This window comes from Brienomyrus brachyistius, chromosome 1 (assembly GCF_023856365.1).
Source record: "Brienomyrus brachyistius isolate T26 chromosome 1, BBRACH_0.4, whole genome shotgun sequence".
Taxonomy (NCBI): Eukaryota; Metazoa; Chordata; class Actinopteri; order Osteoglossiformes; family Mormyridae; genus Brienomyrus; species Brienomyrus brachyistius.
Genome location: NC_064533.1, coordinates 9199976 through 9214754, shown reverse-complemented (window position 1 = coordinate 9214754; position 14779 = coordinate 9199976). Strand labels below are relative to the sequence as shown.

The 14779-nt window shown below is 43.6% G+C and overlaps 1 protein-coding gene across 6 annotated transcripts in view; it reads left to right on the top strand.

The window, feature by feature from the left end:
* Window positions 1–4569, top strand: part of lrrk2 (leucine-rich repeat kinase 2) — a 34823-nt gene extending 30254 nt beyond the window's left edge. For 4 of the 6 annotated variants that reach the window (XM_048976547.1, XM_048991589.1, XM_049023525.1 and 1 more), the window contains 4 exons: window positions 1921–2132; window positions 2961–3041; window positions 3560–3688; window positions 3871–4569. In XM_048976547.1, coding sequence (XP_048832504.1) covers window positions 1921–2132; window positions 2961–3041; window positions 3560–3681 — 415 coding nt within the window. In that variant the 3' untranslated portion in view covers window positions 3682–3688; window positions 3871–4569. The remainder of the gene's footprint in view (window positions 1–1920; window positions 2133–2960; window positions 3042–3559; window positions 3689–3870) is intronic. The other 2 variants (XM_048984219.1, XM_049004578.1) reach the window with 1 other exon arrangement.
* Window positions 4570–14779: the final 10210 nt, after the last annotated feature.

The window sequence follows — 14779 nt, the reverse complement described above, 5'->3', positions numbered from 1 at the left end:
AGATTTAGTAATAAAGTATAAATATGTCACAGGTCGAATAAATTAAATATCGGGGCGTTCAAGGTCATAAGGTGGACAGCAAAATTCAGACTCATTGCGTGATGCTCTAATGGACAGTGGTGATACAAGAAGGAAGAATAAACTAACACACACTGACGGGTAGAGCCTTTATGGAGACAAAATGTCACAAAATAGCTTGACACAGTATGCATTGTATTTGCTGAAAATAAGACATTTTATGGAAAATATGAAATTACACTAAAACACTTGTATAATTAACAAATGATGCAACGTTACATCGTTTTTTTATCTGTAGAAAACAAAAGATCAGTTTAATAATTGTAAACATCACAGGTCGAGTAAATAAAATAGTGCAATTCTTATGTGGTGAAGAGATCATAAAGCTGATGGCAAAGTTCAATTATTAGCAGATTCTGTTACTGCGTGATCCTTAAAAGGGCAGCGGAAAACAGCGAATGAGAATGAACTCGCACATACAGACAGGAGAGCCTTTGAGACAACGGTGGACACGGGCAGCAGAGGCAGGGTTCTGAAAATGTTTTTTTCTCTAAGTTCTTTCTTTGTTCGGCAGCTTATAAAAACTTAAAATCCAAGACAGATCAAAATAAATTCAAAAAACAAAATTACACACTAACCTTTACTTTACTTTCACTTCCGCCTAAGTAACATTTCTGTACCGTTCCTTTTGTTAAACCGGGGGAAACGCAGGCAGGTTCTCTAAAGGCATCAGGCTGGAACCGGCCCCAGAACCGGCCCCAGCACCGGCTCAGTGTCGGTGGAAACGAAGCAATAGAGAGCAGAATGTTGTATAGGCGAAAAGACTTTCCCAAGCAGGATGAGTAAATTACCGCTAATCTGTCTGCACAGAGACAGTCATTCTCATAGTTAATATAGACAAATAATTACATAGTGTATAGAAAGAGTGTGAAGCGGCTGGGATGAGAATCAGCATCTCCAAATCCGAGACCATGGTTCTCAGCCGGAAAAGGGTAGAATGCTCTCTCCGGGTTGGGGATGGGGTCCTCCCCCAAGTGGAGGAGTTTAAGTATCTCGGGATCTTGTTCACGAGTGGGGGAACGATGGAACGGGAGATCGACAGGCGGATCGGTGCAGCGTCAGCAGTCATGCGGGCGCTGCATCGGTCTGTCATGGTGAAGAGAGAGCTGAGCCAAAAGGCGAAGCTCTCGATTTACCAGTCGATCTACGTTCCTACCCTCACCTATGGTCATGAGCTATGGGTAATGACCGAAAGAACGAGATCGCGGGTATAAGCGGCCGAAATGAGTTTCCTCTGCAGGGTGGCTGGGCTCTTCCTTAGAGATAGGGTGAGGAGTTCTGTCATTCGGGAGGGACTCAGAGTAGAGCCGCTGCTCTTCCGCATCGAGAGGAGCCAGATGAGGTGGCTCGGGCATCTGATTCGGATGCCTCCGGGACGCCTCCCTAGGGAGGTGTTCCGGGCGTATCCCACTGGGAGGAGACCCCGGGGAAGACCCAGGACACGCTGGAGAGACTATGTCTCCCGGCTGGCCTGGGAACGCCTCGGGTATCCCCCCAGAGGAGCTAGATGAAGTGGCCGGGGAGAGGGAAGTCTGGGCTTCCCTGCTGAGACTGCTGCCCCCGCGACCCGACCCCGGATGAGCGGAAGATAATGGATGGATGGATGGATGGATGGATATAAAGAAACAGCACAAACTTTCGATATGATGCCTTCAACCAACTGCCACAACACTGTGTGCCTAAGAAGCAGTAAAGAGATTTTTTTTAACATGTAGGCATGAGGGGGCTCTGATCCCAGTAATCCATAACTCTGACTGTATTCCTGTATTAGATCACTCTGAAGGGTCCATACCACTGAGCTTCTTGGCCAGCTGCATAAGTAGATGTTTCTGTGTCCCGCAGACAGAGATTGAGGGTTTCATATGCAGAGAGGGAACTGGAGACTGGGATGTCCTGGGCCAGTGTGAAAGCCCTGCTGATACAACACAACACATCTCTCTGGATTGGTACCAGGGGTGGTCATGTGATCCTCATGGACCTGTCGACCTGCCTGCCCCTGCAGGTCATCGGCCATCTCTGCCAGTCTGTAAGGAGCATGATGTTGGTCCATGCAGGTGTCTACTTTCCCGTAATGTCCTCTCCTTCCATTGCTTGTTTTCACTACATTCCCAGCAGGGCACCGTTCAGAGGATTTCAGCAGCAGTACTCAGTTCAGTTCAATTTTATTTGTATAGTGCATTTTACTTACACAAAAGTGTTCTGAGGACAGAAGGAACAGTGATTGGTTTAGAGAGAGAACCAATCAAATTGTAGAGAGGGTAAATCCAAGAAACTTGAGGAGGCAGGACCAAAACATCTGATTAGTTGGTCCTACCTGCTCTAGTTGTTTGGACCCACCTCCTCGTCACAGGCAGAAGGGCGAGGAGGCCGGAAACACACCACAGGTAGTGGAGACGTCGCGGGGAGCAGGGGATGCCGAATATCTTGATAATTTGGGGTCTCCAATCAGAACACCACAGGAGGAGTAGGGGCAATGTGCATTTAGCCAAAGTCAGGGAGACTAGAGGCAGTGCAAACAGTTAGGCGAGTGCAATATGAAAGCCCTGGAAGAAAAGGCTATGGCAGCATTTGTAGGAGGGAGTGGCAGGTGGGAACGCAGGCATGGGGAGTCTCTGAAATGTCAGCACTCCAATTCCACAAGGGATTGTGAAGCTAGAGTGACAGCACTGACAGTTCAGTTTATCTAAAGCCAATGACATTCATCCCCACCCAGCTCTACATCTCACACTGTAGGCCTAACTGGGAGTGAGCAGATAGCTAGAGCTGTACTCCACCTCCTGACGATCAGATGGTTCTGATGTATCACCACAATTCCCCAAACGTACCACCCCACTCTCCACAAACGCACCCCTCGGTAAGCTGCGATCTCGCTTTTGTTGTAGATGCACTAAACCCAAGGAATGTTGTTCTCGTCTTGGGACGAAGCAGAAGGACGAGAAGGGAGGAGGCCAGAATGGACTACGGTGAGTATGACACGGTGCAGCCATCAAATCTCGAAGTAAATTAATGACCACAGAGAGAAGAAAAAAAAACTACACAACTAAATCTTATTTCTCCGCTCTTCCCTACTGCCCACACATAACCCATGTCCAACACAGTGCAGTTCACTTTTAATATTTATGAAGTTGAAATATCGGCTGGCAATGTCAGCTAAAATTGACAACGAAATTGACAAAATACCAAAATATAGTTCATTAAAAACCTAGTAGTTGCTGTCTTTTGCCATTAGTTTACTTCGTAGAAATTGCCCTCTCCATGCTCCTCTCTCCTCCCATGCTATTGACAGACAGTCATCTCTTGAAAGACTATTAAACATTTCAAGGAAACTGCAGGCATTTGTATTCTTATTTTTCCTGCTTAGATGAGCAATATATTTAAACTGGGCAGCACATTTACGGGCGTTTGTGTGAGATGGGTGCACCGTTGTTCCGTTCTTTGTTTGACCTGTGGATTGTCTCGCTCTCTGTGTGCCTTGACTCAGAAGACGACTCCACCCTGCTGGTGTGGAACAGCACACTGCCCCAGGAGGTCCGAGATCTGAAGAAACACTGTGACATGAGGATGGAGATAGCTGACAAAATGAGGACACCACGAAACACTTGAGCTCAAGGTGTCAGAATGTACTTTTTTTTTTTTTTTTTTTTTTTTAACGTACTGTCTGCTTAAATTTCATGTTTAAAATTCTTGTATACTGTGCTGTAAGAATTGCATCTGGAAGCAGAGACCTGTTTGGAAGGTACCTGCATAATTTCTCCCCTTCATCCATTTCCCATCCATTTCCCATACATACAGGGTTGCGAGGGGTCCAGAGCCAATGCTCGAGGCAAGGCAGGGGATAACCCAATAGAGGGCAACACGCTATTGCAGGCCACACACAACACTCACGCCTCTGGGCATCTTGGCAACTCCGATTCACCTCAGCAAGTTTTTGGAATGAGGGGGGAAATCCAGAGGAAATAGCGGGAGGAGAACATGCGAACTCTACACACGTAGAACCGGGCAAAGACCCAAACGCTGGACTCCAGAGGTGTGAGGCAACTGTGCTAACCACAGTGTCGCAATATAATTTTGTAAATTATTTATCATCTTGAGTTTTTGTGTTTTTTCACATGGAAGTCTACTCAAAAATTTACAGTGTTCCTCAAAAGATTTCTGAACATGGGGAAAACTGGAAAATGATATAGAAATGTAGAATCAAATTCAGTGATTAGTGAGATTAATTTATATAGAGCTGATTCTAAAGTGCTCTTATGAACTGAGTGAGAGTGTTTGTGTTGCACTGTTGCTCTGCCCCTTATTTGATCATGGATGTGTGTTTTATGTATATTGTGCTCTCCTTTTCTATTACCTATGACACTACCTTCATTTGAACGTTTGCTTTAATCATATGGTATACATCACCTATTTTAAAATAAAATGTAGCCCTTTGTGGTTTAATTATTTAAACATATGTAGTAAAATGTTTGAAATGAAGAAAGATGTATGATTATAGTTGTTGATTGTTTGAGTTCATTGTCTACAATGTGTCCCTGATGATTTCCAAGGGTGAGATACAGCTAAGATATCATCTGTGTGTCCATCTGTGGTGGTGGATGCTAGCTCATCTGTCGCCTAGGGATCTGCTCCAGGACTAACCCCTCCTGCTTGGTCAACCAACCAAAGATGTCAAATAAGGCATCCGGCAAGGATATTCAACAAAGAGTAAGGATAAGATCTGTCAGGAGATTGCTGGTCAAAGTTTTCTCATGTGAAGCAGAGGCACAAGCCAAGCCCCTCTTCGATGGCTGTGAGGTCATGATGGACCATGTTGTAATATTAGCTGCAGCCTTGTGCAGAGGCATAGACTGGGAGTTGAAGGCCAGCCTACATTTTACCTGGAGATTTTGCTGCGCAGAAACCAAGGCAAGCCAGTCTGTGAGGGGGGGTCTGTTTAGAGCAGCCCCCCAGGGGTGCTGTTGGAGATTTTGCCCCCAATGATACGATATAATGTTGGGGCCAGACCAATCCAGTAATGTTCCAAATGTTTTAGAACCCCTGTCATTTAGGGAGGGGGGGCTGGTGCTCTGTGGACTCGTGGTGCAAAGGAGTAGATCTTCATTGCGCAGGGAACACTTGCATGTTGATGATCATTTGGATGTGTTTCCACAGTCTCACTCTTTGGATTTGGTAGCTAGTCACAGGTTGGCTTGTCCCAGCAAAAATAGAGGTCTAGGGCAGTAGTGGGCTCCGTTTAGTTGGAGCTCCTTAATCTTTACCTGCAACTAGTGCAACATGGCCTGTGCATTTGTCCAGTTCGGCTGGAGTGCTGAGGGTGTCAAGCGGTATGAATCCCAAGAACCATCTTGCTGAGATCCTGAGAACTGTATACTATAAAAATGTCTGCCTAACCTGAGAGGTGTGTTTTAGTACAGGAAGTTCAGCCTCGTGTCCAATGTCTGGAACGCAGCAGGGATAAGGGCTTGGCTGAAGAGCGCGGTTGCATACACTCTAGTCCAGCTTCATGTGCATTCCTGCTGTCCATGCTTACACAAGAGCAGGCAGCAGCAGGAAAGGATACTTGCTCTTAGTTGTGCTGATGATGAACTGCTGGTAGCTGACACAAGTCTAGGGCCCCCACTGCATAGTTGGATGCATACATAACCCCTGCTTTCTAGCCCCTGAGCCATAGGTCTCCATAACTGTATTTTTTTTTTATATATATATATATATATATATATATATATATATATATATATATATATATATATATATATATATATATATATATATATATATATATATATATATATATATATATATGAATTTATATATTTTTTATATGATTATATGAAGTTAAGTGATATCTATATTGACGTATAGTGGATACAGTGAATTATGCCCTAAATTATATGACGTGAACAGTTGTTGCTCTCTGAAATGGAGCATGATCTTCTCGTAATACTATTCTGAGCAGTGATGGCCTAATGGTTAGGGAAATCTGTTTGTGAAGGTTGTGTGGTCGAATCTCCCCCCCCCCCCCCCACACACACACACACACACACACACACACACACTCACACACACTTCTCACGAGGTGCTACATAAAAGCACTGCTTTGTGATGATCTCGCATATGGGGCAAAATCAGAGGACACATTTCGTTCTTGTGTGCTGTAGTATCTCGGCAATGACAATTAATCACGTTCACTTCACTTTCACTTCACTTGTACTAAATGTGCTGATAAAATTTACTGTCAACTGCAAACCTGAGTCTATATGTACACTGTGCTTACACACTGTAGACAAAACCTGGGGAACAGGAGTATTTCACAGCTAAGACGTGACTAAGCTGCGTATATTCAAAACCTGTGGGTTTCGACTCCCGTGTCTTTGCCGATAATCCACACCTAATGTCAACAAAAAGGGTGACAGTATTTGATGATCCACTCTGCTCCTTAGTTATGCTAACATGTACTGATGGAGGTTCCCTCACACATCTAACACGCAACTGCTCCAGTTTCCTGACAATGAAGTAAACATTTTGTATTCACAGTGATTATGCCACTTGAGGCTTTATTATAGTATTAATAGCTACTGGACACACATTTAAGTCTTTTTGATCCATCACTTCTGTCTTCATTTACTGTTGATCCTGGGGGCAAATTTGCTGGAAATCTCTCCCCATCTCTTCCTTGTTTGTGCTTCTTTGGTCACTGGAACTTTAAACTTCCCTGTATGCTTCTCAAAGGCATATACATGACAAAGTTTATTTTTCTTCTGAATATCTTCCTTAAACTGGATTTAATATTTTACCAAATACCATAACCCTGCACCTCACTTTGTATTCCTGGATTGGATTGTTCAAGTAATCAGGCCCGGGGGTGACACTTTACTTAAAGCAGTCATCATAATGCATTATAATGCATTTGTAAAGTATTATAATCACAGCTATAACTATTTAAGTAATGTACTATTATGAAGGTATTTATAGTGCATTATACATGACTGCTTTAAGTCATGTGTTACCAGCCCTTGTCTTATAGCCTTTTACTCTCTATTCCTCCAACGGCTGCATTTATAGATCAAGTGAAAATCGAAGTTTCCCAAGCGCTGCTCCCTTTGCTGGGATCCCTCACAGTTATTATCCTCCATGATGTTCAAGCTTTTCATGCTCCAATTCTTTCCTGATTCCCTTAATACCAGATTCAGTCTTACGATAACATAGTAATCATGAGATAAACAGGTATGTAATATATCCTGTATCACTGTCCTATACTGTACAGGGACTCTGATAGCTACAGTAGCACGCCATTTTGTGAACTGAACGGGGGCTCCTATAGCTAACACGCCATTTTGTGTACACTGAACGGGGACTCCTATAGCTATCACGCCATTTTGTGTATACTGAACGGGGACTCCTATAGCCATCACGCCATTTTGTGAACTGAACGGGGGCTCCTATAGCTAACACGCCATTTTGTGTACACTGAACGGGGACTCCTATAGCTATCACGCCATTTTGTGTATACTGAACGGGGACTCCTATAGCTAACACCCCATTTTGTGTATACTGAACGGGGACTCATATAGCTGACACCCCATTTTCTGTATACTGAACGGGGACTCCTATAGCTAACACCCCATTTTGTGTATACTGAACGGGGACTCCTATAGCTATCACGCCATTTTGTGTATACTGAACGGGGACTCCTATAGCTAACACGCCATTTTGTGTATACTGAACGGGGACTCCTATAGCTATCACGCCATTTTGTGTATACTGAACGGGGACTCCTATAGCTAACATGTTTTTTTTGACCCTGCTCTGTCCTGTGGGGTTAGGGTTAGGAGGGTGTTCCTTGGTCGGTTCGCCTCAGGCTCCAGTCCCTTTGGCTCATTGGGTGATGGTTTTCTGTCATGTGGGATGTTCAGGGTTTTGTATTATCAGAGCATATTTGTTCATGGACTTTCTGCTTTTATCTCAGATGATTTGCTATTGCTATTTCCTATTAATTAGCATTTCCCTCTCTCCCTCTTTCTTTCCTTGATTGTGCTCTGGATCCAGGTCTTCTGACACTATTTATGGCTTACTTAATTATGGCTACCTGGAATGTGATGACGCTTTCGACCCCTCAGAAGCACTCTGCTGTTACCCCCTCTGATAAGGATCAGTCATTGTTTTCCTCTTGTCACAAGACACCGCCTAAAATTGATTACCTTTTTATATATAAATCTTCAGCGCCTTTCTGTCTGTCTTCTTCATGACACCTTCCTCACTGTCGGATCACAGATGCCTTCAGCTCAGAGTCTCCCTCCTGTCTCTGTTATCAAAAGCTCCTTTAGTAGTTTAACCGTTCCATTTTGCAAAACACTTCTTTTGGCAGTGGCTGGTGGCCAGGGACAGATTATGGGTTGTGTAGGCCCCTGGGCAAAACGTTCGCGATGCCCCCCCCACCAGCACCACCACCACAACCACCACAATTCAAGGGCCCTTGGCAGCCAAACACCCTCCCTATAGGGTCAGGGGCCCTTGTAGGCAGAGGATCAAAGAATGTAGGCCCTCTAAAATAGACAAACGAAAATACATTTTTGATAAGCGTTGTAAATTGTTTTGGGCTAGGGGCCCCACGGGCCCCCTGCACCCCAAGGGCCCCTGGGCAGCGGCCCTGCTGGCCCGGTCCGTAATCCGTCCCTGCTGGTGGCAAATCTAGAAGAGTTTATAACATGGAACGAAGCCCGAACCCTGGCTACGTCTGGATGGCTACATAAGGTTTTATTCGTGATTTGACCATTTCTTTTACCTTTCACTTTGCTCGTGCGACGTGTCGGAAAATTACTGAATTGGAGGCGTGTTTGAATAGTTTTGAATCTAAGCGATCTCGCCGGTCGGACCCCATGCATGAGGCTCGCATCTCCAGGATGCAAGCTTAAATTAACGGTATTCATTTGCGTAAGGCTGAATTTCTTGTGCATCGCACTAGGACACGGTTTTACGTTAGTGGAGTGAAGCCTGGTAAGCTAAGCTTACAGCATCCTTTGCTAGCATCACTACTTTGAATTTCAGCCGTGTGTTTGATGGCATGAAATGTTAAATTCATAATTTGCAGTTTCGGTCATTTGTCACATTTGGCTACGATACAAAATGAATGTTCTGCCCTGCTTAAATTTCTTAAGTGCTATGCTCCCTTTGTCACCCCCTTCCCACATTCTCAATGATGTCTCGTCAACGGTTACCTCGTTTCTCTGGAATACCCGTAAGCCTCGGGTAAGATGCTCTCATCTGAATGTTTCTAGAGATGATGGAGGTCTCATTCTACCAGAATATGTAGAATATGTTTTGTTCTCCACTCGGTCTGGCACTAGCTAAGCCCCCCCTTATCACCGCCTAACTGGTTTTCGCTCTAATAGAATCTGGTATACCCACATCAGCTGCCACATCTTCCTTTTCTCTCCCTGAAAGCTAAGGGGGCTAATCCTGCGCTGGGTCCAATTGTGTCTTAACTTGATGGAAAATCTGCACATCATAAGAAGCACTTCGGCTCCGTTCCATGCTGGCATTTCAACACTTCAATATTTCTTAATAGAGCACTCAGCTTTGGGAGTCCATGCACTGGGTGACTTACCTCTTATTGGACAATTTTGGCCTCCTCACGTTCCAGGCTCTCAGCTCTAAATTTCCTATCCCTCCCTCTTCCTTCTATTATCTTCATTCTACAATTGTCTGTCTGTCCTCAGAACATGTGGGATTTCATTCTCTGCTCCCTTGCCTACTTACTCCCTTTGTAAATTCGCGACTTCCTTGTCCAAATCCAGTAAACCGGTTTCTGCGTTGTCCATACATCCATTGCTCTGGAACATATTTTTTTAAATGTTAAGCGTGGTTCTATAAATTCCAGTCACATCGTGTGCACAGGATGTACTGTACTCCATGATTAGGTTTCACTTTGTCCAGACTCCCCCTTTGTAAATTGCGCCCATTTATAACCTTTGGTACTTTTCTCCACATGTTCTGGGAATGCCCACCTGGTGGGGTTTTGGTTGTCTTTTTTTAATTTTTTTATATTTTTTTCCCGTTTTGTTGGTTTAACTTTCCATGTCACTTTGTGTGCAACTTACTCAATTCTCAATGAAAAATAATAAAAAAAAACTCTACATTCAGTTTTCCACCTGTAATATCTTTCAACAAAAACAAGCAACACCCCTAGGCTTTCCAGCTTTCTTTACGGGTGAATTTTAATTAGTATTTTAGTGTTTGTGCATGCACTTCACGTTCAATAGCCCAGCTGTCTTGCCTACAGTCCCTGGCGGTGAATAGACAGAGTGCAATTATTAATAAATATGTATAGAAACACACATATGAAAGTACATGGTGTGCATTGTCCCCCATAGTTTAAAACACATTTAGCCGGACATGTCTGTATCGTTTACGTTTATACTTATTAGGTCATTAATTCTATTTTTTGTTCTTTAAACAGGCACAGTACAGTCATTCTTAGTGTTGCGAAACTATTACGAGATATTGCAAAAGTATTGTGTGGGAACGTAAAACTTTCCAAAGATATTTGGGTCAGTCCATGCCAAATCAACCAGGGGCTCCAGGGGCTCCATGGGCATCATTCCTGATTTTGATGAAAACTTGGTATTTTGATCCTTATAGAGAACACTGAAAATTCCCCAAGTTTTATTGAAAAATTCTGAAGCAGTCCAAAGTTATGGCCCTTTCAAATTTGGGTGCCACGCCCCCTTTTTTGCACAGTACATCCTGTGCCCCCTTTTTTGCGCATGTCATTTATAAGGGTTTTCAGGAGACCATATCTTCATTTCTAAGCATGCTAGAGAGCTAAAATTTGCTCTCCTGGCATACTTTTCATTGATCAAAGAATATCTAAGAACTGTGAACATGGCTTCTCATTAAAGCGTCTGCATGTCTTACCACTCCTGAGACAGCACCCTGGTGCAGTCTTTCAACAAGACAACACCCGTCCGCATAGGGCATGTCCGTCCATGGACTCCCTGCATCATGTTGAGGTCCTCCCATGGCCAGCCTGGTCCCCCGATCTTTCCCCAATCAAACATGTGTGGGATCAGCTCGGATGTCAATTCAGACCCAGTGCCAATCAGCAGGACCTCGAGGGCCAGTTACAACAGCTGTGGGCCGACTTGCCGCAGGAGAGGATACAACGGCTGTATGACTCCCTTCCACACTGTATCAACACATGCATCCAGGCCCGGGTGGGGGGTGGGGTTGCCACACCCTACTGACATGGGACCAGCAATGTGCCCATGCAATGTAGTATTGTCAAAATGCGCAAGAGAAATAAGTTGAACTGAAAAAAATATTGAATTTAATTGAATACTATTGTGGTTCACAACAGAAGCAACAAAATCACTCAAGCTGCCGAACAATTGTGGGTGTTCCGAACCCCATTAGCTTTTCAGTGCAAATATATTTGTTTTAGGACTTGCTTTCAAACAAACCAGAACACTCCCAGGGCTACAGCTATCCACTCTGTCACTTTGTTCACACTCTAGGCTATTTGAGAAGCAACTATTTACAGTTCACTAAAAAGCAAGCTTTTCGAAGGGATGATAGATATATTTGTGTCAAATTTATTAGCTAAATAAAACATTAGTTGGTAGCCCATTGAACGTATTATTAACCAAAGCTGTCTGACTGAATATGTTAGCGAGCTAGCTAACTATCTGATGTTATGTTAGCCAATTAATTATTGTTTACTTTGAAAAGACAGGACAAATGTCTGATAGGAACCAAAACTGACATCACTGGTCCCCATGGAGCTTAACATCTCTCCCCAAATAGTTTTTGCTGGACCGTGTCATTGCTCAGTTACATAAAATTGACATTGAGTACTGTTGTATATACTGTCAATGATTTACTCAAATTTGTGAGAACTTTTCATTACTTGATGTCACTGAGTAAATTCATACTCCGATGAAAGCACGTAAGTGCCGAAACTATTGGTAACCAAATAAAAACATTTTTTTTAGTGTACCTTGTGTGCAGAGCAGGGTTCAGGCCTCCACCATGGCTACATCTTTGTGCAGGTATTAGTTTTGTGGGTAGCTTGTTCTCCTTGGATCTCCGTGAGGTTTCCTTTGGGTACTCCAGTTTCCCCCTACAATCCAAAGACACGCTGAGGTTGAGTGTGCCCTGAGATAGGTTGGAGCCCCATCCTGGGTTGTTCCCTGCCTTGTGCCCTGGGATAGGTTGGAGCCCCATCCTGGGTTGTTCCCTGCCTTGTGCCCTGCAATGGGTTGGAGCCCCATCCTGGGTTGTTCCCTGCCTTGTGCCCTGGGATAGGTTGGAGCCCCATCCTGGGTTGTTCCCTGCCTTGTGCCCTGCAATGGGTTGGAGCCCCATCCTGGGTTGTTCCCTGCCTTGTGCCCTGAGATAGGTTGGAGCCCCATCCTGGGTTGTTCCCTGCCTTGTGCCCTGTGATGGGTTGGAGCCCCATCCTGGGTTGTTCCCTGCCTTGTGCCCTGTGATGGGTTGGAGCCCCATCCTGGGTTGTTCCCTGCCTTGCGCCTAGAAGCTCTGAAGTGCTCCAAAATCTCCTGATAGCTAGCTGCATTGACCCTGCCCTTGATAAAACACAGTGGACCAACACCAGCAGCTGACATGGCACCCCAGACCATCACTGACTGTGGATACTTGACACTGGACTTCAGGCATTTTGGCATTTCCCTCTCCCCAGTCTTCCTCCAGACTCTGGCACCTTGATTTCCGAATGACATGCAAAATTTGCTTTCATCCGAAAAAAGTACTTTGGACCACTGAGCAACAGTCCAGTGCTGCTTCTCTGTAGCCCAGGTCAGGCGCTTCTGTCATTCGGAAATCAAAATTTTGGAGCACTTCATGCTTCCATCTGCTGAAAAGCTTTATGGAGATTTTTCAGCACAACCTGGCACCTGCTCACAGTGCCAAAACCACTGGTAAATGGTTTACTGACCATGGTATTACTGTGCTCAATTGGCCTGCCAACTCTCCTGACCTGAACCCCATAGAGAATCTGTGGGATATTGTGAAGAGAAAGTTGAGAGACGCAAGACCCAACACTCTGGATGAGCTTAAGGCCGCTATCGAAGCATCCTGGACCTCCATAACACCTCAGCAGTGCCACAGGCTGATTGCCTCCATGCCACGCTGCATTGAAGCAGTCATTTCTGCAAAAGGATTCCCGACCAAGTATTGAGTGCATAACTGAACATAATTATTTGAAGGTTGACTTTTTTGGTATTAAAAACACTTTTCTTTTATTGGTCGAATAGAAATGTGCTAATTTTTTGAGACAGAAATTTTGGGTTTTTCATGAGCTGTATGCCAAAATCATCAATATTAAAACAATAAAAGGCTTGAACTACTTCAGTTGTGTGTAATGAATCTAAAATATATGAAAGTCTAATGTTTATCAGTACATTACAGAAAATAATTAACTTTTTCAGAATATGCTATTTTTTTGAGAAGGACCTGTATATAGGATTGGTTTACTTTGGATTATATATTTCCTTTCTAACATAATCCTGAAAGCCAGTGTAAAAGCATTTCACTACACAGATGCATAGTGCATGTGACAAATACTAATTTTATTTTAAAAAAAATCTCTACAGTCCCTCTTTTACATTCATTGGAAAACAAGTTATCTTGTTTAGTTCTCAGAATATTAGAGAGTAGATAAATCTATAATTTGTAATCTGTAAAAGTGGCTATTTTATTTTCTTAACAGTGTTTTCCACTTTATCAAATCTGAAACATGCTAGATTAGTCGGGCCCATAGCCCTTTGTTAAAATGTTTATTTTTATTTTTCAGACTTATTAGAAACAAGCCTTAAAACACTTAATTGAAATGTGTTAATCACCAGAGAAGTAACAGGACATCACAGTTGGGACATTATGCCTGTATGTTGGTTATCTTTAAACATCCTAATGACCCCGCAATGATAATTCTGAAATTGTCACTCCACAAGTGTGTACACAAGAAGGTCATTCTTTCCTCATATTGTAATAAAGTGATGCTTAACAGATTATAATAATGTGGAAAAGTCTCTCTTTGCCATAGTTCACTGTTTTTACTGTAACCGCAACATTTTTGCTTTCATGTTTAGTGTGTATGCAAATAGTTTTGAAGAAGCAGGCAGCTTCCATACAAGGTCTGTTTTAGTGTAGGATTTTGATTAACCTTCCAGGTCCAGGATGCCGGCATCCTGTTTGACGTGTACACATTAATAGCCTAGTGGAAAAAAAAACGATGAGATGCAAGTGAGATTCGTAAGGGACAGGAACATTTCTATCTAATTATAAATCTGCTATGGGTGATAAAAGAACTGAAAGGAATTCTGAACAAGAAAAAAGCCTTTTTCACCCTCTCTGAAGCTGAAAAAAAAGGATGTAAACAGAGAGGTCAAGCGTACCGTAAAACCGCCAAGCTGAGATGCAAAAATAAAGTGGAGCAAACATTTGCACAAGGGAATCTCCGCTCAACTTGGCTGGGTCTCAAGAACATGGCAGCAGTGAACACCGTTTCCTTCAGCTGTCATGCCATTCAGGTCTAAGGCAGCAGCTAGACATCACTCCCTCATCGCCCGAACCTGAACTCATTCTTCATCAGATAAACCGGTTTCCAGTTAGAGTCAATTATCTCCACAATCAAATCCAGAGACTCTATACTCATCGTTAACGCAGAAGAGGTAGTGAGAGCCCTCAA